The 25,437-nt window shown below is 50.2% G+C and overlaps 1 protein-coding gene across 2 annotated transcripts in view; it reads right to left on the bottom strand.

The window, feature by feature from the left end:
• Window positions 1-9,027, bottom strand: part of AARS1 (alanyl-tRNA synthetase 1) — a 48,671-nt gene extending 39,644 nt beyond the window's left edge. The window contains exons 1-5 of one of the 2 annotated variants that reach the window (XM_037877512.2): window positions 8,684-9,027; window positions 6,425-6,588; window positions 5,336-5,524; window positions 2,745-2,890; window positions 879-1,070 (exon numbers count right to left, since the gene is read on the bottom strand). In XM_037877512.2, the coding sequence (XP_037733440.1) occupies window positions 879-1,070; window positions 2,745-2,890; window positions 5,336-5,524; window positions 6,425-6,568 (671 nt within the window). In that variant the 5' untranslated portion in view covers window positions 6,569-6,588; window positions 8,684-9,027. Of the gene's footprint in view, window positions 1-878; window positions 1,071-2,744; window positions 2,891-5,335; window positions 5,525-6,424; window positions 6,589-8,683 lie in introns of those variants that run through there. The other variant, XM_043526087.1, reaches the window with a different exon arrangement.
• Window positions 9,028-25,437: the final 16,410 nt, after the last annotated feature.

Below are 25,437 nucleotides of genomic sequence, written 5' to 3' on the forward strand. Positions count from 1 at the left end.
ATAAGTAACAAGACACTCAAGAGCAAACTAGAACCAGCATAAACAAATCCTCCCCCACCCCAGAGAAATGGGCTGAATAAGTGTCCCCAGCCTGGCCCAGGAGGCAGCCACAGACTAACTCATGTATATGGGAGTAGGGGGGGAGCATTGCAAAGTCACAGGCCAGTGGCTGAACGGCCCTCCTTCCAGAGCTATAATGAGAGAAAGGTCAGCCACCTCAACCCCACTGATCAAGGCTGTGATGGGAGATGGCGCAGAAGTCAGCCCGGTGGGGAGTGAAGCCAAGCGTTCGGCCTGAAGGACTCCCTCTGAATTACAGCTTGCAGAGCCTCCAAGCATGACGACAGTCCTTTCCGCTCAGCAGCTGGGCTTGATTATTTGCTCCCAATAGCTGCTTAGGGAAGATGGTTAACACACATGAAATACCTTGTACTGAGTGACATGGGGTGCTGGGAGTGCAGCTCAGCTGCTGGGGTGTGGAGGGTGAAGAGAGAGGAGTCTTAATGGCCCCCCCCCGTGTCTGATGAAGAACAGCAGTGGCGGGTCACTAGAAGGAGCCCGATCAGCGGTGCTAGAGGCTAGTCACGGGGCAGAGGTGTTACACAGGGAAAAACAGTGGGAGGTAACTACAGATGAACTACAACCTCCCTCCTCCTAAATCCCAGATTTCACAATTTAACCATATTCCCCCCACACCCATCAGGGGCAGCTCAGAAGCCAGCTGTGGGGTTGGCGAGAACAGTTCACAATGGAGGGCGGAGGCTCCCAGCCTACAGCCTCCCGGTGCTGCGGCTTTACAGAGCTGTCTTTTTGCCAGAGTGAAGCTCTCCTTCTCCATTAAACAAGAAATGCCTGGAGGGGGCAGGCTCTTGGCTCACCTGTTAAACTGTATAAACACCAGGTTCCAGATCTCCAAGACATTGGGGTCATCTTGATTGACGAGGTGTGAGGCATCCCTGTCCCCAATCCGGTCATAATGAATCTCACTGCAGGGGCCACAGGGGCCTGTCTCTCCCATTTCCCAGAAGTTATCCTTCATGCTGCCAGGCAGGATCTTGCTCTGAGCCAGTCTGTACCATGAAAGTGCCCATTAAATCAGAGAGGTGAGAGCAAGACAGGGACCTCCCCCAATTCAGCGGCAAATAAAGAAACCACCTTTTACTTGTTAAAACTCATTGAACGGGTTGGAAGAGCCCACAGGCTTTTGAGAGAGACCCAGCTGAGATCCTGCTTTCTAACACCTACCATTTGGACTTCCCATTCTAGCAGGACCAAACAAGTGCCCTGCTCCCCCACTTCAAAACTGACACATTCACAAGAAGCTCACCTCTCCTGGTGAGAGGCCTGTTGTACGTAGAATATTTTTAAGATGCCACCATGTGCTTTTAGAACTGAAAGTGATCCATTTTTTACAATCTTCTGTCCTCAGGGACAAGTCTGGCCTTGGTTAGGCTTCATTAGGGGATTTCTTTTGTGCAGAATGCCCAGGCTTTATTTAAACAACGATACAACAGGATGCATCTCAATCTCTCCCTTTTAATTACGAGTGTCACCTCAAAGCCCTTGGCTTTATGGCTCTTCCACCCAGAGAATATGATCTGTGATATGCTGCCACGGTGAAGACCCATTGATGTGTGTCCATTGCCAAATAAGACATGCTGCATTTCCTTAAAATAAAATACTGTGTGAAGTAAATACCACCTACTTCCTCTGTTCCCACTGCAAAGCATATAGGATTTCAGCCAGCAATGTATCTTCAGCATGGTCATAAATGGGTTTCCATGCAGTTTCTGATTCCATTTCAGTGGTATAAGGTTAATTCTTTCACAGCAATGGCCCACTCTTGCTGATGGAAGAGAATTTGCACGTCCTGAGTCTGTCCAGTAATCCTGTGCTGAAGGGATTCAGCCTTCACAGGTGCATCTACAATCCCAAAGATCCCACTTCCTAGCTGGCAAGGGTTGCCTGGTTAGGCTGGGTCAATGTTTTACTTATTTCAGTCTATGTAATCTTCCAGGCTCAGGTGCCACTGGAAATCCAATCTGTGACTACAGAACAACGCAACAGCAGATCCCAGCTCTTGTAAATGGCAGTAAATTAAATAATCACTAAATGGAAACTTCCCTTCCCCTCAAATTTCCCCAGCCCCTCTCCCATTCCAAACACCCATTTGAAAAGACAGACTTTGCAGTATGCCCTGGAAATCAGCAGATCCAGACTATTTCAAGCCAAGAGGAAAGCAATCCCAAAGTCACAGGCTCCTTGTGGAGAACACGACATCAGCAGCTCCCATTCAAGCAAGCCAAAACAGTTCCACTTCGAATGTTTTTGCTGAGCACTGCTGCAGCAGAATAGCGCAGGAGTGCTCTGTCAGGCAGACCCATCCCAGGCCATTTAGGGCTTTACAGATCAAAGCCTACATCTTTAACTCCATCTGGAAACCAACAGGCAGCCAGTGCAGACCACGGAACATAAGTGTCATGTGCTCACTGCACTTATGACTCACAAGGAGCTTCTCAGCAGAGAGGTCAAAGACTGACTGGGCAGAGGGGAGTGAATTATTTCTCACCCATCAGGCTATCCCTTTAGGGTGTGGTTTGGCTCACTGGTGAGACAACATGAAGCTTATTCCGCCTCAACCATGGCATGGGCAATCAAGGGACTCCAGGCTCCAAGGCTGTCAGGCCTGCACCTATCACCAGCATGGTTTTCATAAGAAAAGTTATATTTTTAAATGCCCTTACCCCAAATCCTGCCAGATCTGTTTGCACTCAAGGTCTGGCTCTAATCCAGCTGCCTTGTTGCCACCAAAATAAGTGACATAGAGTCTTTCTATGGGGATGCCGAACTCGTTGGTGAGAAGCTCCAGAGCCAGTTTACAAGCCAGTTCCTGCACCAAGAAAGACAAGGTTAGTGAGGAAAAGCAAACCGATCTTCATACCCATACAACACAGCCCAACCCAGAACAGGCAGGAGTTGAAGGCACAAACTGTAATGCCTCAGAATAGGCTTTGCACATCACCAAGTCTAAAGTAAACTGAATAGGAAGCACAGGGAACACAGAACACATGAAACATCCTCTCACTGACTCCACTGCATGCAAAAGAATTGAGGCCTGGAACCGACACAATGGATTGCCCCTCTCTCTAGGCCCACTGCAGGTACCCCTTGGCAGAGCTGGCGGCTCAAAACACCTGCCCCTCAGAACCTGAAATGAGCTGAAGTCTTAGACTTTTAGATAGCAAATAAGGTCAAGAACCAGAGTGCTTTAGCCAACGTCAGCTGAAACAGGCAGGCCAATATTTGCAGGGGGCAGGAAATCCCCATACATCAATAAACTTAGGATTCCCTGGATGGCTTCATACAAGCAGCCAAAGAATAAAAAATTAACACTTAGCAGGTTCCACTGTGATTCTCTCTTTCCTCATTGATTTTTGGGTTCCACTGTTATTTTAATTACCTTGCTGCACTTTGACCTTCATGAAGTTCAGTGGCACAGTATTAACTCTTGAACTAAGCCACTTGCAAGGACATCACACTTCCTCATTTTATGCTCCTATCTCCTCAGCAAGTCCTTCTCACTGTCTCCGGCTTGCATCCAGAACATCTGCTGGAACCCTGCCTCCAAAGTCCTAAAGCCTGCAATCTGAGCCACTTACAAATGAAGGGCTGCAGAAAGTGCACTGGAAAATGACCATTCTGGATGATAGCCTGCTTAGACGCTAAAAGCCTGACACAAGGAATTGCTTTGCCTTTCGTAGCCCACTGGACCAGGAGACTTCAATCCAATTTAAAAGTACTGGTTTATTTGTATTTATTTATTGATTCCCTATTGTTATAAGAAGGAATGTTTGTCACACTGCTGTAGTGCTAACAAGATGTTCAGATTGTACTTCTTACACTGCACTGAGATTAGACAAACAAGAACACAATTCTACAGAGAGCTTTTCACATTTGAAGGCTTTACAAACATTACCTAATTAATCCTCACAACATCCCTGGGAGGCAGGTAGGCAGCTATGGGCTTTTTCCATCCAGAAGGGTCCCAAGTGCTTTATTATCCGATGCACAGATACATTCTTACTTTCTATCGATGGTCCCACTGTCGTGAGGTGGTATACAGAATTTTCTGTCTTAGGCGACTAACTTATGCATCTTACTACCATGCTCAGGGTCTAACTGATCACCAGATTTGGGGTCTGGAAGGAATCTTCCCAAAGGTCAGATTGCCTGCGACCTTTGGGGCTTTTCACGTTCCTCTGCAGCATGGGGCATAGATCACCTGCCAGGATCATCTGGGCATTGTTAGTATATAGGCTTATTTGTCAGCCTGAGATAGAATTTTGGGTTTGACCTTTGATACTCTTATATCTTATACTAATATGTGTAATCAAAACACAAAGACGGTGTATGTTTCTTCTGCCTAGTCAGATGGCTTTGTCAGTACAAGGAGAACAGATAAGATCAGTTAAAGTGTTACAGGGCATGGTGGGAGTGTAATATATGAGCACATTTTAAGTCTGCCTCAACCCCTATCTCAAGGCAAAGTCAAGCAACCAGTCAGGAGGGGCAAGGGGGGACTGGGTGGAAGGTATAAAACACTAAAAAACCAAAGAAATGCCCGTCCCTGACCAGAGCACAACCTCACTCCTTCCACCTCTTTTGTACCCCATGGGAGGGGTGACCAAGACCCTCGACCCAAAACGGAACATGACCCTAAGCTGTAAGGGGTGGGACTGTGGGCATCCATTGCAGGTATATTTGGACCTGCTAAGAAGGAGGGCATGGGGAACAGGGACACAGACAAGGCTCTGTGGCGTTAGAACTGGGAAGGGGGACATGGGGTAAATGTTCTGCGGCATCAGAGCTGGGAAGGGGGATGTGGAATAAATGCTCTGCAGTGTCAGAGCTGGGAACAGACCACTGGGAAATAGACACTGCTGGCATGTAGAGCTCTGGATATGCTCGCTTGGAACTAACCCCAATAAACACCACATTGCCTGTTCTTCAGACTTTTGCTTTCTGTCTGCGTGACAAGAACCAGAGGAGAGGGTGAAGGGAAAGCCCTCTAACAGGCATAACCAACCTAATCATTCCCTGCCATCACAGGAAACTTGGGCATTAGTGGCATCTCAGTCACTCCCATTCTCTGCCTGCCATACACAACAGTCCTCATGTTAGCCTCCCAAAGACTGGTTTAACCGAGGTCATCAGGCTCAATGTAGAGGTATTTGGGTGAAGTTTAGTGGCCTGGAGGTCAGACTAGATGATCTGATGGTCCCCTCTGGCCTTAAACTTCATGAAAGCTCCGCTTAGATTCCAGATCTCCGCTTACCTTGAAGTAATCTCCAAATGACCAGGACCCCAGCATCTCAAAGAAGGTGTGGTGGTAGACGTCTTTCCCCACATCATCCAGGTCATTGTGTTTGCCCCCAGCTCGGATGCACTTCTGGGTATTGACGGCTCTGGTCAGTTTAGCCATGGGGTGGGAGGGGTCAAGGGTATTGAGGAAGATGGGTTTGAACTGGGAGGAAATAGAAACATGATGATTTAAACTTAAGAACTCACCTAGGCAGCGAGCACTCTGTGGGTCAGTATGCGTGGGCCAATAAGAACATGCCCAATGCATGTATTTAGAAATGCTGAGGTTGCCACTCCACCAGACTAGGGAACCTTTCCATCACTCCTACCAAACCAGGAGCAGTACTGGTGGACTCCCAGGGGTGCGGCATCCACCTGTCTGTGCCCAGGAGGAGGGCAATTATGCCCTCTGCCCCAATTCAAATAAAAGACTACCAAAGTTTTTTTAAAAACAGGATTTGTTTGCTTGGTGCTAAGGGCCTAATCCAAACCCCACTGTAGTCCTGTCACTAGCTGCCTGGGTACTTGGACCAGGCCCCAGTGGCGGAATGACAGCATGGGAATGAGGGAAATGATGCCTGGTACACAGAACGGAGAGGTCTCTGGAAAGCCCCCCGTGTCTGAGCAGGGTTCCCCTAAGGAGCAGGGAGCAGTCTGCACCTCCACCAAGGGTTCCATATGGGGAGGGAGGGAGGCTTTAAACACCAACCACAGTTTAGCAGAATCATTGTTGAGAAAAGCTGCCCAGGGATGTGCTGACTTAGCACATCCCCCAGGTGACATGGCCAGACTCCATTCCCAGACAGGGCTGCGCTGCTCTGGGCCCTCCAGCGTACAGGGACATCTTCTCTAACATCATCACAACACAGCACTGGGAGCCCACAGCCAGGGGTCTGACGGGGAACTGCTGGAGCAATTCAAGCCCGTTATATCTCACCACAATGAATTTCAGAACGATAAGTACTAGCCACAATATACACGGCCAAGCACTCCTTAGTTCTTTGCTCCTGCAGAAAGCACAGGACAGGTACCAAAGTCACACAGTCCTAGGGGAGAGTCCTACCTGATTCATGCCAGCATTGGCAAAGAGCAGAGTAGGATCATCCAAGGGGATAGTCGCAGATGAGTGGACGTAGGTGTGCTGGCGCTCCTTAAAGAAATCAAGGAACTTTTGCCGGATCTGCCTAGCTGACAGTGTAGTTTCCATCCTGAGATCACCACGCAAAGCTGGCAAAATTAAAAAGAGAAAGCAGATGGGTGAAGGACACATTCTGCTTAGTTTAATGGGACAGTAATGAATAAGGATGCCGGGGAAGGGGCAACTGGGATGTAATTCACCTAATTCTTTTGTCTGGGTCTCATGAAAGTTAGGATTTTCAGATGTTAATTTCTAGTCTCACTTGTTTCCAGGAGTGATGAGAGTGTCTCACTGTGCCATAAATGGTATTGGGCTAAAGGATCACAGATTCTGCAGCTTTAAGGCAGAGTATCCCCTCAACACTTGTGTGTGGATACCAAACCATTAAGTCAGATTGAGCATGGCTCCTCTGGGAAGGGGCCCTGAGTCACAGACACAAAGGCCTACAGTACTGGTGACTCTATGCTGTGGCTCATGAATGCCATCCAACAAGGAACACATTGCCTTGCAAATACAATAGACAGAAAATGGGTTTTAAGTGATCACTGCATGCTCTACAAACCACGAGTTAGGGCTGGCAATTCAATAATTCACTTAGCAGGAAAAAAGGGAACAGATTGATATAGTTTAAAAAAACCCTAAACATCAGGATGCAAGGAAATCGAGACTTAAGGATCCAGCACCAATCATCACTATCCTACAGCAAATTAATTACCAGCCCTTCTCCCCAGAGAACACTGGCTGCTTCCTGCTTCCTCTCAAGACAGAGAAGAGGACTGGGGACATGCTGCAGTCCCTGAAAGTGTGTATGGGAGAACTGATAAGCAAGGTCTTCTCCAGCTGCCAGGGGGACAGCAGGCAGAAGTAAGAAAGGGGTCTGAATGGTTTCTTTCTGTCTGCTTCTCCAGAGCCACAGGAGTAGCAGAGGAACCAGCAGTATGATTGTCAGTGCAACACCCCTTCAGTAGCCCACATGTATTTCAGTTCCCAGTCACCCAGGCCCAGATTCACAAAAGCATTTAAGCACCTAGCTCCCATTGAAATCAATGGGAACTAAGTGTCTAAATATCTTAGAGGATCTGAGTCTTGGAGTCCATTCTGGAACCCTCCAGCGGAATTTAGAGAGAAAGAAGTGTCCGGAGCAGAGAATCTGCCTGTCCACCACCCAAGTCATTAGAGCAGCTGCCTCTCTCTGAGCAAGGGAGAAGAAGCTGGGGTTGGAAGCAAGGGGAAAAAAAAATCTAAATTTAAAAAACCACAAAATCATTTTTAAAGTGTATTAAAACGCCTGGTGACATTTTAGCTGTAAGGCTTTTTCACTTCTCCCAGAGCGAGGATTTTGGCAAGAACCACCCATTTAGCGAATTGGCCAAAGGTCATACGCAAAGAACCGAACCCAGGAATCCTGACTTCCAGTCCCCTGTTCAAACCAATACCCCTCGCAGCATATGCGGATGGAAAACAGGCTATGCCATTTTAAGCAGGGCTAAGATGATGCAACAAGACTCCAAACATTCACAAATAGGGAACAACCCCGATGCACCTGGCATTGGCGACTGTGGGAAGACAGGATACCGAGCCAGACAGACCATCGGTCAGACCCCGTATGGCCATTACATTTTCCACTGCATGCATCCGATGCAGTGAGCTGTAGCCCACGAAAGCTTAGGCTCAAATAAATGTGTTAGTCTCAAAGGTGCCACAAGTCCTCCTGTTCTTTTTACATTCTTAAAGTACATTTAAAACGCAGGCCCATGGGGCCTGACATTTGGGAGATCTAGCTGAAAATATCAGAGCCAAAAAACTGCACCCAGACCTACTCCCCGAAGGCCCCGGGCACGGGACTGCCAGAGCTCCGCCACGTGCCCCTCAGGGCCTGCTCCCGGTGCGCCAGCAGGTCCCGCGGCCCCGCCCCTCCTCCCGGGGCCCCCGCCCCTCGCCGCGTGGCTCGGCTCCCGGCGCGCGCCCCAGGGCACACGGCGCCCCCAGGCCCGCCGCCGGCGCCGGACTCCCAGCAGCCCCCGCGGCCGCGGCCCTGGAGCCCAGCGCCAGCGGGGCTGAGGGGGCGGCCCGGGAAGCGGGGGCACCGCGGTAATCGGGGGGGGGGGGATCCTGCTCCCTGCCGGCTCGGCTCGGCCCGGTCCCCCCTCCGCTGCCGGCGCCCCCGGGCCTGCCCGCCTTTACCTCCGCCCGGCAGCGCCGCCACCGCACTCCGCGCCTCACCGCGCGACCGAACCCGCTGCGCCCTCCGCCCCGCCCCCTCCGGGCAAGGCGCGGGCGCCGGCCACTGATTGGTCTCTGCCGCTGACAGCCACCCGCGGGCCCCGGGGCGGTGCGTTTGTGACGTCACGGGGAAGGGGCGGGGGGGCGGCTGATGCAACGGCCACGAAATGGCCTCTCGTGGGGGAGGGGAGGGGAGGGGAGGGCTGCCATCGTCGCTTCGCACGGGGCGGGGCCAGAGGGGAGCGCGGGCCCTGAGGCCCCTGTGGGCGGGGCGGGCGTTCCGCGCGCGGGCCGGCGCCCCCTGCTGGCGTCACGAGGGACAGCCGGGGGGGAGGATAGCTCAGTGGCTTGAGCGTTGGCCTGGTAAACCCAGGGGTGCGAGTTCAAGCCTTGAGCCGGCTGCTGGTGGCCCTGGGCACCACGCTAGGTAATCGGGAGGGTGGAAGAGCACGAGGGTCGATGAAGCCCTCTTGCTCTAGGCCCAGACAGACTGGGGCCCCGCTGCTCCTGGAGCTTTCTGTGGCCCTGCACAGCTCCGGGGAAGCTGGCGCGCAAACGGGCAGGTTGGCGCACGGCTCGCCGGCCAAGGCCCGCTTCGGCCTGGGAACCGTAGAGCTGAGGCAGCAATGTTTGGCAAAAACCAGTAACAAGTAGACCCGAATAAGGCAGGGCTCGGGCAATGCTACTGAGGAAAAACACAACCGGCTGCTTCAGCTGATTGGCTACGGCATTGTGCCGGGCAGCAGGGAACTGGTTGCATAAGCGTGTGTGGAGAAGTAGGCAAAGGTATAAAATGTATCCTGCGAAGACCTGGGGACGCCCGGAGTCGTCCTGGGCTACGGGCCGGGGCAGAGTGCTGCAGGCAGGGCCCAGTGCACGCCCCTAGAATGCCGTCTAGCACACGGGAACGTGTTTGGCTCGCATCCAATGACAAAGAGCAAATTGAAAAGATTTTGTACAGCAGCCTGGCCTCAGTATCGGCTAGAGGACCAGGAACGGTGGCCACCGGGAGGGTCAATCAATTATAATACGATCCTCCAATTGGTTCTGTTTTGTCAGCGAACGGGTAAATGGAATGAACATCTGTATGCGCAAGCGTTTATGGCTTTAAGAGATAGAACAGACATTCTGCAGAGCTGTAATTCGACTCCAACAGGACCGGTAGTAGCTAATGTTAGCCCCCGAGCCCCCCCCAATGTTGTAATGGCAGATTCGGTGTCCCCTTCGGCCCCCACACCCCCACCTTATAGGACGCCTCGGGTTACAGAGATTGCCCCCTCGGTGGGACTCTATCCTTTGATTAGCGAGACTGTTGTGGCTCGCCCAGGGGCAGACGGACGCCAGGCCACCACCATGCAAGTTTACACCCATGTGTCGTTCAATCCAATAGACTTAGCAGCTTTTAAAACACAGGCTGGGGAATTCTCCACGAACCCAAGCCGGTTTATTTCAGTCTTTGAGGGGTGCCTCAGTAGTCACAGCCGGATTAGGACGACTGTAATATCCTCCTGAGAACCCTGTTGTCTGAGGTAGAGCGGAATCAGGTTACAGCTAAGGCAAGGGAGGAGGCAAGGCAGAGACACGAAAGCCGTGGGTCTGCAGGATCTCTCTAAGCCATTTCAATTGTATATACATGAACGAAAAGGGGTGGCCCTGGGAGTGCTAACCCAGTTGCTGGGGACCTGGAAACGTCCCTTGGCTTATTTTTCCAAACAACTGGATCAGGTTGAAAAGGGTTGGCCGGCATGTTTACGGGCAGGCGCAGCTACTGCCCTAGTACTTGAGGAAGCCGAGAAGCTAACATTGGGAGGGGTTATGCAAATATATACTCCCCATATGGTCCGAGCCCTGCTAGACACCAAGGGTGGGCTCTGGCTCACCCAGGCTCGGATTGCTTGGTGTCAGGCTAAGCTGTTAGAGAACCCCGAGGTCACCCTGCAATCTTGCCCCTCCCTTAACCCAGCCACCCTCTTGCCAGAAACAGAGGAACAGGAACACGACTGTTTAGAGATCATAGATGCCCAATACTCCAGCCGCCAGGACTTAAAGGATCAGCCGCTCCCAAATGCGGATTATGAGTGGTACACTGATGGTAGCAGCATTGTCATGGAGGGGCAAAGGAGGGCGGGTTATGCTGTCGTGACCCTCCATGATACAGTAGAGGCCGAGAGGTTGCCCACCGGGACCTCTGCCCAGCTGGCTGAGCTAGTAGCCCTGACCCGTGCACTCAAACTGTCAAAGGGAAAGCGGGTCAATATTTTTACCAATTCAAAGTATGCTTTTGGGGTGCTACATGCTCATGCTGGCCTGTGGAAGCAAAGGGGAATGCTAACAGCCCAAGGCTCCCCAGTCAAGTATGGGCCCCAAATTCTCCGGCTCCTAGAAGCCGTACAACTCCCCTCGGAAGTAGCGGTGGTGCACTGTAGAGCCGATCAAAGGGAAAGTCAAGACATGGCCGGGGCAATGCCAGGGCAGACAAAGAAGCCAAGCATGCCGCCACCTAACTCCACCGGGAGCTGAGGATGCCCACATGCATACCCTCATCCCATTAGTGGGGGAGCTTCCGACCCCTCAGTACTCTGGGGAAGAGAGGAAACTAGCTGACAAACTCGGTCTTCAGGAAAAAGAGGGATGGCTTCATTCCCCGGAAGGGAAGATCCTCCTACCGAAGGGCCAGATCCGGCCAGTACTGCAGCAGTTACACCAAACCACTCACGCCGGCAGAGAGGCCCTTATCTAGCTAATGGGAAAATACTTCTTGACTTCTGGACTCCAACCCCTGGCTACCCAGATACAAGCTGACTGTTTAGTCTGCCAAAAGAATAACCCCCGGCCAGGACATCCACTAACACCAGCTACCCTGGAACCCATTCCAGGCCCCGGACTGGTGTGGCAAATAGATTTTACTGAGTTTCCCCGAACTCAAGTGTTCAGATATCTCCTTGTCTTGGTGGACCAATTCAGCGGATGGCCCGAAGCCTTCCCATGCCGTAATTGCACTGCCAAAACAGTGACCCTCAAGTTCGTTAGGGAAATTATTCCCTGCTTCAGACTCCCCCAATGGATGGAATCTGACAATAGGACGCACTTCACATCAAAGATCGTTCAAAACATCTCAGATACCTTACAGATCCCCTGGGAACTCCATACGCCCTGGAGACCGCAAGCCAGTGGTGTAGTGGAGCGTACATATGCCCTTAAGCGACACCTCTCAAAAGTGTGCCAAGAAGCCTCCCTGCGATGGCCCGATGCTCTGCCCCTTGTCCTGCTCCGTGTCCGTGCGCTCCCGAAGGGTAGATTAGGGCTTAGTCCCTTTAAAATTATGTTTGGAAAGGCATGGCCTATGAATGGGACACCAGTTCTGGCAGAGGAGTGGGAAATGGGGTGTGGTTTTTTGTCTCAGTACATGTGCTCTCTGTCTGCTGTTCTCTCTTCTCTCCACAGGTATACCAAAGACTTCCAGCCTCTTCCATTGGATGCCCCTGTCCAATCCTTGCAGCAAGGTGACTCCATGCTTGTTCATACCTGGAAGGATGAGCCTCTCCAAGAGAAGTGGAAGGGACCCCACACCGTCCTGCTGGTCTCGCACACGGCGGCAAAGGTCGAGGGACACAAAAACTGGACCCATCACTCTCGCCTGAAGGCGGTGCCTGCTCTTCCACCGGCGGAACAGTGGACCATCCAGCCCATCACCACCTCACCCTTCGATGATCTTGGACTCAAATTATTGTTTAAAAAGACATAAGCACGGGGGGTGGGGGGGGAGCTACAAGGGCATATACACCATTTGTGTATATACATACATTTGTCCCCAGCCGCAAATACCACTATTCCTCTACGTAATAGTGCTGGCCAAGATACAGGTGAAGGGCTTCAATATTACATCCCCTTAGAAGCCGCAGCTGACAAAACGGGGCACAATGGCAAGGTAGCCAATGGACAGTCCTTTTATGTCTGTGGTACCTCAGCCTATAAATGGCTACCCCACCACTGGCAAGGAAGCTGTTATGTGGGATACCTTATCCCTCCCCTTCAGGTCATGACCCAACTCCCATCGGGCCGTCCCCGGCATCAGCGGTCCCTGTATGCCACCCCCGAACCCATTAGCGAGGAAGATAGATTCGGTATGATTCTTATCCCAGGCTACAGGGTAGGTAGATTGGCCAACCTCTATCGTCAGCTTTCTGTATTCCTCACTAAGTTTGCCAATGATACCTTAGCCATAGAAAAAAGCCTTAATTCAGAGCTTTACCAACTCTGGTTGTTGTCCCTGCAAAACCGTCAGGCCTTAGATTACCTTTTGGGTGCGCAGGGTGGGGTGTGTGCCCTGATTGGGGAAGAATGCTGTACGTATGTCCCAGAAAATGCACAGGATATTAACAAGCACATCCTGTCAGCCGAACAGGCTCTTAACCAGTGGAAAGCCCAGGAAAGAGAGCCCACTATTTTTGACTCACTCTGGGGATGGCTGCCCGACCTGGGGGGAGGCATTGTTCATCTCCTGGTCACAGGTGCCGTGTTGTGTATTATCATTCTCCTCTTGCTTGCCTGTTGTAAAGCGCTGATGTATAAAATACTTGCCTCCCGCCCCACAGAAACCCCATTATATCCTCTTGTTGAGGCTTCTAACTCCTCAGCACTTAATCACTTATTGTCCTTGGAATAGGAGACAACTCAGTTGCAAGCTTGTTGAGTGTTCTCAAAGGAGGGAGTTGTTGGTGACACTGGGCACTACTCTAGGTAACTCGGGAGGGTGGAAGACCATGAGGGTCGATGAAGCCCTCTTGCTCTAGGCCCAGACAAACTGAGGCCCCTCTGCTCCTGGAGCTTTCCGTGACCCTGCACAGCTCCGAGGAAGCTAGCACGCAAACAGACAGGTTAGCTCACGGCTCGCTAGCCACGGCCAGCTTCGGCCTGGGAAACGTAGAGATGAGGCAGAAATGTTTAGCAAAAACTAGTAACAAATAGACCCAAATAAGGCAAGGCTCAGGCAATACTACTGCGGAAAAACACAACTGGCTGCTCTAGCTGATTGGCTACGGTATTGTACGGGGCAACAGGGAATTGGTTGCATAAGCTTGTGTAGTGAAGTAGGCAAAGGTATAAAATGTGTACTGGTATCTGCATGCGGGGCTGCAGGATTTGAGACAGCTCAGTCTCCCTGCGCCCTATTTGGAGCTCCAAATAAATCTCTCTGCTTCTCCACCCCGTTGTGGTCATTGGCGCGACGCACACCGGGCAACGAACCCAGCTGTTGCTTGCCTCGGGTACTCTGTGCCGGCAACAGGGCCATCTAGGGATCTGGGCCAAAAATTGGGGATTGGTCCTGCTTTGAGCAGGGGGTGGGACGAGATGACCTCCTGAGGTCCCTTCCAACTCTGATATTCTATGATTCTATGAGTCCGCCCCGTTGCCCCTCGGGCGTCAGCCCGGGGCACCATGCCAAGAACAGACACACCAGCCCGCAGGGACGGGGGCTGGCGAGGACCTTGCCTGGGGGGAGCTCGGGCCCACGAGCGGCCAAGGTCAGCCACGTCCCCGTCCTCGCGTCTCGTGGCCCTGTCGCACCTTCCTCCGGGTATTTCATCAGGTGCTCAAGGGGCAGTGCCTCAGAACCGAGCCCAGACCTCGGCAATACCAGGAGAAAGGAGCTTCAGTCTCCAGGAGAAGCCAAGGCAGGCAAGGAGCCGGAATACTCTTTAGTGGACCGTATGTATTCAGGGACTACAGTCCTGATTACTGAGGGACGGTTCACGCTCCTCACAAGCTATTCCGAGTGTAACTTTTCTCAAGACCAGAAGAACGGCCATGCTGGGTCAGCCCAAGATCCAGGTACCTGTTCGGCATGATGCAAGTAGAAAGTTGGCAACCCTGGGCTGGGGCTCCTCAGGGTGGGAGAACAAGACTTTAAAAAGCCCGCTCCTAAGTGCCCAGAGGAGCTAGGGAACAGGAGCTCAGGGCTACACTAGAAACTTCAAAGCGCTACCGCGGTCACGGGGAGAGAGCTCTCCCAGCGCTCCTGGTAATCCACCTCCACGAGGGGATTAGCTCTGAGCACTGGGGGCCTGTCCACACTAGCGCTTTAAGGAACTTAGACTTGCTGCGCTCAGGGGGGTGATTTTTCTCCCCCCTGAGCCAGCAAGTTTTGAGCGCTATAAAATGTAAGGGCGTGGCTGCACGTGTGAGTGACAGCGCGATAAAGGAGCCCCGGGAGCACTAGCTCACTACCCGTCCACACTAGCAAGGCACGTAGAGCGCTCTGACTCTGCAGCTACAGTACTGCTGGTACCTCACCTCAGCGAGTGCAATAACGTTTGCTGCGCCCTCGTTGGAGTGCCACGGCGCCAGTGTGAACGAGGTGTTGCTTTACTGCGCTCTGATCAGCCTCCGGAAACATCCCATAATCCCACTCTTATGGCCACTCTTGTCATTGTTTGGAATCGGCTGGAGGAATGCCGAAATACCCTTTGGAAGCTCCGTTTCTGACAGCCGGCTGCTTATCTGCTCCGAGACAAAGCAAGCCGTTGGTGTGGAATGCTGTGTGTGTGTGAGAGAGAGAGAGAGGCGGGAGGAGGGGGGTCTGCTGCTGTCTGAACTCACAAGACAGAATGCTGACATGCTCTCAGCCCCGCAAAAACCCACTCTCTCTCCCACCACATACACACAACACACTCCCTGTCACACTCCACTCCACCCCACCCCACCCCATTTGAAAAGCACATTGCAGCCACTTGCATGCTGGAATAGCTGCCCATAATGCACCGCTCCCAATGCCACTGCAAGTGCTGCAGCTGTGGCCAAGCTAGTGTGCTTGAAGCTGTCGGTGTGGACAGATTGCAGCGCTTTCCCTACTGCGCTCTGCAAAGGCTGGTTTAACTAAAAGCGCTCTACATCTGCAAGTGTAGCCATGCTCTAAGTGTAGACAAGCCCTTGCAGTATGGGAAACTGAGTCATCTATCTGCCACCCTCACTGGGAAAACCGAGAAGTCTGCTGTTTGCCAGGAGCTAGGATTCACGATGTGACGGAGAGACTGCCGAGACTCATCAAGCCCTCGGATTGCTACCCCTTCCTGCTTCTCCACCTGGGCACCAATGATACTGCCAAGAATGACCCTGAGCGGATCACTGCAGACTACGTGGTGCAGGGAAGAAGGATAAAGGAGTTTGAGGTGCAAGTGGTGTTCTCGTCCATCCTCCCCGTGGAAGGAAAAGTCCTGGGTAGAGACCGTCGAATCGTGGAAGTCAACTAATAGCTACGCAGGTGGTGTCGGAGAGAAGGTTTTGGATTCTTTGACCATGGGATGATGTTCCAAGAAGGAGGAGTGCTAGGCAGAGACGGGCTCCACCTAACAAAGAGAGGGAAGAGCATCTTCGCAAGCAGGCTGGCTAACCTAGTGAGGAGGGCTTTAAACTAGGTTCACCAGGGGAAGGAGACCAAAGCCCTGAGGTAAGTGCGATACCAGGAGGAAGTACGAGCAGGAGAGCGCGAGAGGGCAGGGCTCCTGCCTCATACTGAGAAAGGGGGACGATCAGCAAGTTATCTCAAGTTCCTACACACAAATGCAAGAAGCCTGGGAAACAAGCAGGGAGACCTGGAAGTCTTGGCACAGTCAAGGAATTATGATGTGATTGGAATAACAGAGACTTGGTGGGATAACTCACATGACTGGAGTACTGTCATGGATGGATATAAACTGTTCAAGAAGGACAGGCAGGGCAGAAAAGGTGGGGGAGTTGCACTGTATGTAAGGGAGCAGTATGACTGCTCAGAGCTCCAGTATGAAGTTGCAAAAAAACTTGAGAGTCTCTGGATTAAGTTTAGAAGTGTGAGCAACAAGGGTGATGTCGTGTTGGGACTCTGCTATAGACCACCGGACCAGGGGGATGAGGTGGACGAGGCTTTCTTTCGGCAACTCACGGAAGTTACTAGATCGCAGGCCCTGGTTCTCATGGGAGACTTCAATCACCCTGATATCTGCTGGGAGAGCAATACAGCAGTGCACAGACAATCCAGGACGTTTTTGGAAAGTGTAGGGGACAATTTCCTGGTGCAAGTGCTGGAGGAACCAAAGAGGGGCAGAGCTCTTCTTGACCTGCTGCTCACAAACCGGGAAGAATTAGTAGGGGAAGCAAAAGTGGATGGGAACCTGGGAGGCAGTGACCATGTGATGGTCAAGTTCAGGATCCTGACAAAAGGAAGAAAGGAGAGCAGCAGAATACGGACCCTGGATTTCAGAAAAGCAGACTTTGACTCCCTCAGGGAACTGATGGGCAGGATCCCCTGGGAGAATAACATGAGGGGGAAAGGAGTCCAGGAGAGCTGGCTGTATTTTAAAGAATCCTTATTGAGGTTACAGGGACAAACCATCCCGATGTGTAGAAAGAATAGTGAATATGGCAGGTGACCAGCTTGGCTTAACAGTGAAATCCTTGCTGATCTTAAACACAAAAAAGAAGCTTACGAGAAGTGGAAGATTGGACAAATGACCAAGGAAGAGTATAAAAATATTGCTCAGGCATGCAGGAGTTGAAATCAGGAAGGCCAAATCACACTTGAAGTTGCAGCTAGCAAGAAATGTTAAGAGTAACAAGAAGGGTTTCTTCCGTTATGTAAGCAACAAGAAGAAAGTCAAGGAAAGTGTGGGCCCCTTACTGAATGAGGGAGGCAACCTAGTGACAGAGGATGTGGAAAAAGCTAATGTACTCAACACTTTTTTTTACCTCTGTCTTCACGAACAAGGTCAGCTCCCAGACTACTGCACCGGGCAGCACAGCATGGGGAGGAGGTGACCAGCCCTCTGTGGAGAAAGAAGTGGTTCGGGACTATTTAGAAAAGCTGGACGAGCACAAGTCCATGGGGCCGGATGTGCTGCATCCGAGAGTGCTAATGGAGTTGGCGGATGTGATTGCAGAGCCATTGGCCATTATCTTTGAAAACTCATGGCGATCGGGGGAGGTCCCGGACAACTAGAAAAAGGCGAATGTAGTGTCCATCTTTAAAAAAGGGAAGAAGGAGGATCCGGGGAACTACAGGCCAGTCAGCCTCACCTCAGTCCCTGGAAAAATCATGGAGCAGGTCCTCAAGGAATCAATTCTGAAGCACTTAGAGGAGAGGAAAGTGATCAGGAACAGTCAGCATGGATTCACCAAGGGCAAGTCATGCCTAACTAACCTAATTACCTTTTATGACAAGATAACTGGCTCTGTGGATGAGGGGAAAGCAGTGGACATGTTGTTCCTTGACTTTAGCAAAGCTTTTGACATGGTCTCCCACAGTATTCTTGCCAGCAAGTTAAAGAAGTATGGGCTGGATGAGTGGACTATAAGGTGGATAGAAAGTTGGCTAGATTGTCGGGCTCAACGGGTAGTGATCAATGGCTCCATGTCTAGTTGGCAGCCAGTATTAAGTGGAGTGCCCCAAGGGTCGGTCCTCGGGCAGGTTTTGTTCAATATCTTTACTAATGATCTGGAGAATGACATGGATTGCACTCTGAGCAAGTTTGCAGATCACACTAAACTGGGAGGAGTGGTAGATATGCTGGAGGGTAGGGACAGGATACAGAGGGACCTAGACAAATTGGAGGATTGGGCCAAAAGAAATCTGATGAGGTTCAACAAGGACAAGTGCAGAGTCCTGCACTTAGGACGGAAGAATCCCATGCACCGCTACAGACTTGGGACCGAATGGCTTTGCAGCAGTTCTGCAGAAAAGGACCTAGGGGTTACAGTGGAGGAGAAGCTGGATATGAGTCAACAGTGTGCCCTTGTTGCCAAGAAAGCCAATGGCATTTTGGGCTGTATAAGTAGGGGGCATTGCCAGCAGATCAAGGGACGTGATCGTTCCCCTCTATTCGACATTGGTGAGGCCTCATCTGAAGTACTGTGTCCAGTTTTGGGCCCCACACTACAAGAAGGATGTGGAAAAATTGGAAAGAGTCCAGCGGAGGGCAACAAAAATGATTAGGGGACTTATGAGGAGAGGCTGAGGGAACTGGGCTTGTTTATGCTGCAGAAGAGAAGAATGGGGGTGGAGGGGTTTGTGAGCTGCTTTCAACTACCTGAAAGGGGGTTCCAAAGAGGGTGGATCTAGACTGTTCTCAGTGGTATCAGATGACAGAACAAGGAGTAATGGTCTCAAGTTGCAGTGGGGGAGGTTTAGGTTGGATATTAGGAAAAACTTTTTCACTGGGAGGGTGGTGAAGCACTGGAAAGCGTTACCTAGGGAGGTGGTGGAATCTCCTTCCTTTGAAGTTTTTAAAATCAGGCTTGACAAAGCCCTGGCTGGGATGATTTAGCTGGGGATTGGTCCTTCTTTGAGCAGGGGGTTGGACTAGATGACCTCTTAAGGTCCCTTCCAATCCTGATATTATATGATTCTATGAAGTGGAGAGCTGCTTAACGAGGCTTTGATGGCCAAGTCCTTTAGCACCTATCAACCCTTAAACAGAGGATGGGGCTCCTGAGGGAGAACAAGGCTTTAAAAAACCTGCTCCTAAGAGACCAGAGGAGCTAGAGAACAGGAGACTTTTTTGAGGGAATTCTCCAGGTGAAGGAGAAGCAACTATGTGACCCTATGAGAGCCTGTTGTCTGTAGAGTGTTTGTGGTGTGCTTATTACTTGATTGAAGTGTATAGTGTCGTCTCTTTGTTTGAGGGACTTTGTGCTGAGGCTTGCAGCCTGCTATGCAAGTGGAGAGCTGCATAACAAGGCTTTCATCCCCAAGCCCTTTGGCACCCATCAACCCCTAACCAAGAGGTGGGGCTATTCATTGACAACAAGGGTTTAAAAAGCCTGCTCCTAAGGGAGGAGAGAAGCTAGGGAACAGGAGTGGCTACTGTGGGTTTCGGTATGCAGTTAACAAGGAAAAGAAGCAACTCTGTGACCTTTGGGGTGAGTTTGTTGTGCGTCGTGCAGTGTGGTTGCTGCTTGTATGAATTATATAGTGTGGTCTGTTTGAGGGAACTTCTGCCTAGTCTAGTGGTCTGCCAGGCAAGTTGAGAGCTTTTTAAATGAGGCTTAAACCAGGGGTTGGGGCTAATCATGGAGAGCAAGGCTTTAAAAAGCCTGCTCCTAAGCGGGCAGAGGAGCTAGCAAACAGGAGAGTTCTGCGAGGGAGTTCTCCAGGTGAAGGAGGAGCGACTATATGACCCTTGGGGTGAGTGCGTTGTCTGTAGCATAACTTTTTTTTTTTGCTGGTGGGTGGTTTTGAAGAAGTGTGTGCGTTTGGGAAGGAGGTGTGAAGGGGGCACTCTGCCAATTTTGGGGGGAGGCAATTGTCAGCAATTATACTGCACACTTTTATCACATTATTCCAGTTACTGAATGTGTCATTATCTTTATTAGTTTAAGAATTAAATTGTTTTTACAGGCATAATTACATTATTATGAAATACAGTATATTAAAATCATTGCCATTCGTTAAAAGCTGGCTTCACTAACATCCCAGTTTAAACACATTATGTACCACTTTAGCCTTCTGGATGAAACTGTCAGCAATCTTATTAACACCTAGGTCCCTTGGTATTGTTTTGATACATGTTTAGGACAGCTACGTTATTCAGTTGAGTCTGTCCCATTGAGAACCGGAGATAATTTTGAGGTCTTCTGAAGCTGAAGAATTGAGTTCAGGATGAAACAGGCACAGTGAGAAGGGTTCTTATACATTTGCAGTTCTCTGGAAACATAGTGCTTCTGGAGTAGTGCAAATGACTCCAAGATCTTTCTTGATGGGTAACAGCTAATTTAGGCACCATCATTTTGTATATATAGTTGGGATTATATTTTGCCATATGCATTACTTTGCATTTAATACTGAATTTCATCTGCCATTTTGTTGCCAGGTCACTCAGTTTTGTGAGATCCTTTTGTAGCTCTTTGCAGTCTGCTTGGGACTTATCTATCTTGAGTAGTTTTGTATCATCTGCAAATTTTACCACCTTACTATTTACCCCTCTTTCCAGACCATTTTGACTACGACTGGTCCCAGTACAAGCCCCTCAGGGACACCACTATTTACTTCTCTCCATTCTGAAAATGGACCATTTAGTCCTACCCTTTGTTTCCTCTGTTCTACAGGAGTGCCTGGGAATGGTTTCATGATGTAGCATGACAAGCCTTTTATTGACAATTTTATTGACTTAATGACAAGCCTTTTGTTATCTTAATCACCCTAAACCTAACCCTATGGTCTGTGGCATGCTTGCTGCTTGTCTGAAGTATACAGTTGTCAAGGTTCCTTCCCCACTCTGAACTCTAGGGTATAGATGTGGGGACCTGCATGAAAACCCTCTAAGCTTATTTTTACCAGCTTGGGTTAAAACTTCCCCATGGTACAAATTAATTTTACCCTTTCCCCTTGGACTTCCACAGCCACCACCAAACGTTTATCTGGATTTATTTTATTAGGAAAGCGTTGTTTGGAAACATCTTTCCCCCCAAAATCCTCCCAACCCTTGCACCCCACTTCCTGGGGAAGGTTTGGTAAAAATCCTCACCAATTTGCATAGTTGACCACAGACACAAACCCTTGGATCTTAAGAACAATGAAAAAAGCATTCAGGTCTTACAAGAAGAATTTTAATAGAAGAAACAGTAAAAAAGAAGTAACAATAAAAAGAATCACCTCTGTAAAATCAGGATGGGAAACACCTTACAGGGTAATTAGATTCAAAACATAGAGAATCCCTCTAGGCAAAACCTTAACTTAAAAAAGACACACAGACAGGAATATCCATTCTATTCAGCACAGCTTAATTTTTCAGCCATTTAAAGAAATCATAATCTAATGCATACCTAGCTAGATTACTTATTAAGTTCTAAGACTCCATTCCTGTTCTGTCTCCGGCAAAAGCATCACACAGACAGACGACCCTTTGTTTTTCCCTCCCCCCAGCTTTTGAAAGTATCTTGTCTCCTCATTGGTCATTTTGGTCAGGTGCCAGCGAGGTTATCCTACCTTCTTAAACCTTTACAGGTGAGAGGATTTTTCCTCTGGCCAGGAGGGATTTTAAAAGAGGTTTACTCTTCCCTTTATACTTATGACACACCCCCCAAATCACAGCTAGGGTGAAACACTGGCTGGGATTTCTTCCTGGAGCTCTCGGAAAAAACAGAGTTAATAAGACACAAGCACCTCTAAATATACTACTAACTGTATAAAGACTAACAATATTTTCCACATCTCAAGGACGATTTTAACCAGTTGATTCTGCGAAACTTTCTCGGGAGAGTGCATCAGCCACTTTGTTAGAAGCTCCTGAGATGTGTTGGATGTCGAAATCAAAATCTTGGAGCGCTAAACTCCACCGAATAAGTTTTTTGTTATTTCCCGTGGCGGTATGAAGCCACCGTAGCACAGCATGGTCGGTTTGCAGGTGGAAACCCCGTCCCCAAACATATGGGCGTAGCTTTTCCAGAGCGTAGACAATGGCGTAACATTCTTTTTCACTGACTGACCAGTTGCTTTCCCTCTCAGTTTTTTGCTGAGAAACACTACAGGATAGAATTCTTGATCAGGTCCTTCCTGCATTAAAACTGCTCCCATACCACACTCGGACACATCTGTGGTTACTAGGAACGGTTTGTCAAAGTCTGGGGCCATTAGTACAGGGTCAGACATGAGTGTCGCTTCAAGCTTGTTAAAGGCCTTCTGACACTCTTCGGTCCACTGAACGACATTTGGCTGTTTCTTTTTGGTTAGGTCTGTCAGTGGGGCGGCGATTTGGCTGTATTGCGGTACAAATCATCTGTAATAACTGGCCAAGCCTAAGAAGGATTGAACCTGTTTCTTTGACTTTGGGACAGGCCACTTTTGGATAGCATCCACTTTGGCCTGTAGGGGGCTGCTAGTTCCTTGACCCACCTGGTGTCCAAGGTAAGTCACTCCGTTGAGGCCTATTTGACACTTCTTAGCCTTAACAGTTAGTCCTGCCTCCCTTATGCTCTCAAGGACTTTTTGTTCTGCCCAGAAATCCAAAAATATGGCCACATCGTCAAGGTAGGCGACTGCATAGTCTCCTAATCCCACTAGAAGACCATCTACAAGTCTTTGGAAGGTGGTGGGTGCATTTCGCAGCCCGAAAGGGAGGACATTAAATTCATACAGCCCGAGATGTGTGGTGAAGGCTGACCTTTCCTTGGCGGATTCATCTAGCGGTACCTGCCAGTACCCCCTGGTTAAGTCCAAGGTAGAGATGAACTGGGCCCGTCCCAGTTTCTCTAATAGTTCATCTGTGCGTGGCATTGGATAGTTGTCTGGGCGAGTTACTTTTTTGCGTGGACTACCATAAGCTAAATGCTGTAACTCCCCATCTGGTTTGGGAACTAGAACCACTGGAGATGCCCATGCACTTCCAGGGGGCGGATTACACCCACCTGTAACATATCCTGGATCTCCCGTTCTATAGCAGTTTTAGCTTGAGGAGACACCCGGTAAGATTGGACTTTAATTGGGTGAGCATTACCTGTGTCAATGGAGTGGTATGCCCTTTCAGTCAGTCCTGGGGTGGCTGAGAACGTTGGCGCGTAGCTAGTGCACAGCTCCTGGATCTGCTGTCGCTGCATACGCCCAAGGGTCATGGAGAGGTTCACCTCTTCCACGCCACCAGCACTTTTCCCTTCGTAGTAGACACCTTCAGGCCACTCAGCATCTTCTCCTCCCTGGGCTGTAAACTGACAAACCTTTAATTCTCTGGAATAAAAGGGCTTTAGAGAGTTAATATGGTACACCTTAGGCTTTCAGTTGGAGGTGGGGAATGCTATGAGATAATTAACAGCTCCCAGGCGCTCCTGGACCGTGAATGGCTTCCCACGATGCTTCCATTTTATGGGCCTGGAGCGCCTTTAAGACCATGACCTGGTCCCCTACTTTGAAGGAACGCTCTCTGGCATGTTTATCATACCAGGCTTTTTGCTCATTTTGAGCATCCTGCAAGTTTTCTTTAGCAAGGGCAAAAGAGGTTTGGAGGGTGTTTTGTAGGTTGGTTACAAAGTCCAGAACGTTAGTTCCTGGAGAAGGTGTAAATCCCTTCCATTGCTGCTTCACCAACTGTAATGGCCCCTTAACCTCACGGCCATATACAAGTTCAGATGGGGAAAACCCTAAACTGGGATGTGATACAGCTCTGTAGGCAAAGAGCAACTGCTGCAACACTAGGTCCCAACCATTGGAGTGCTCATTTACGAATTTACGTATCATGGCCCCCAAAGTTCCATTAAACTTCTCCACCATGCCATTTGTTTGATGGTGGTAAGGAGTGGCAACCAAGTGATTTACTCCATGAGCTTCCCAGAGGTTTTCCATAGTTCCTGCCAGGAAATTAGTCCCTGCATCTGTGAGGATGTAGGAGGGCCAACCTACCCTGCCAAAAATGTCTGCTAGTGCCTGGCACACACTTTTAGCCCTGGTGTTGCTTAGAGCTACTGCTTCCAGCCATCGGGTGGCAAAATCCATGGAAGTCAGTATGTTCTGCTTTCCTCTGGGTGTCTTTTTCAGAAAAGGACCCAGAATATCCACAGCTACTCGCTGAAACGGAACTTCAGTGATGGGGAGTGGCTGGAGAGGGGCTTTGACCTGGTCTTGGGGTTTTCCCACTCTTTGGCATACTTCACAAGACCGGACAGAAACATCTTTGCCCATTCCCTCCCAGTGGAATGACCCCCCCAAAACGGTCTTTGGTCCTGTTCACCCCAGCATGGCCACTAGGATGATCGTGGGCTAAGCTCAAGAGCTTGACCCGGTACCTAGTTGGAACTACCAACTGTCTCTGAGGATGCCAGTCTTCCTGGTGTCCACCAGAAAGAGTTTCCTTGTATAAAAGTCCTCTTTCTACAACAAACCTGGATCGATTAGAAGAGCTGAGAGGTGGTGGGTTGCTCCGTGCCGCCGTCCAAGCTGTCTGGAGGCTTTCATCTGCTTCCTGTTCGATCTGGAACTGTTCCCTTGATGCTGGAGACATCAGTTCCTCATTGGATTGTGGACCTGGGCTTGGTCCCTCTGGAAGCGATGCAGGTGATGGGGCTGTTTCCGTTGACTGTGAACCGCTCTCCGCTGGGACACTCTGTTGGGGTTCAGGCTCCGGCTGAGCCTCTTGTGTAGGGTTACGGGCTGCTGCCGGTTCAGGTTTGGTGGGGCCCTCTGGTGTTGAGGTTGCAAGTACTGGATTCAGTGCTGGCAATGGGTCTGGTGCTGGTTGTTCCGCCGGTTCCGGTTCTGGGACTGGTTCCGTCTGGGTCTCTGGGACTGGATCCACTACTGCTGTTGCAGACATTGGCCTGGGGTCCGGGTCCATCACCTCTGACCGGGTCCTGGTAGAAGTTTCTAGAACAGAGCTAGGCCTCACGGCTTGTTTAGCCTGGCTCCAGGTGACCATTCCCACCCTCTTGGCTAGCTTCACATGATTGGCCAAGTCTTCCCTCAACAGCATGGGGATGGGATAATCATCATAGACTGCAAAAGTCTGCGTTCCTGACCAGCCCTTGTACTGGACAGGCAACTTGGCTGTAGGCAAATTGAAAGCGTTGGACTTAAAGGGTTGAATCGTCACTTGGATCTCTGGGTTGATTAAATTGGGGTCCACTAAGGAAGCATGGATAGCTGACACTTGTGCTCCGGTGTCCCTCCACGTGGTGACCTTCTTCCCGCCCACACTCACAGTTTCCCTCCGCTCCAAGGGTATCTGGGAGGCATCTGGGTCTGTGGATCCCTGGTGTGATTC

Source organism: Chelonia mydas, chromosome 12 (assembly GCF_015237465.2).
Source record: "Chelonia mydas isolate rCheMyd1 chromosome 12, rCheMyd1.pri.v2, whole genome shotgun sequence".
NCBI lineage: Eukaryota > Metazoa > Chordata > Testudines > Cheloniidae > Chelonia > Chelonia mydas.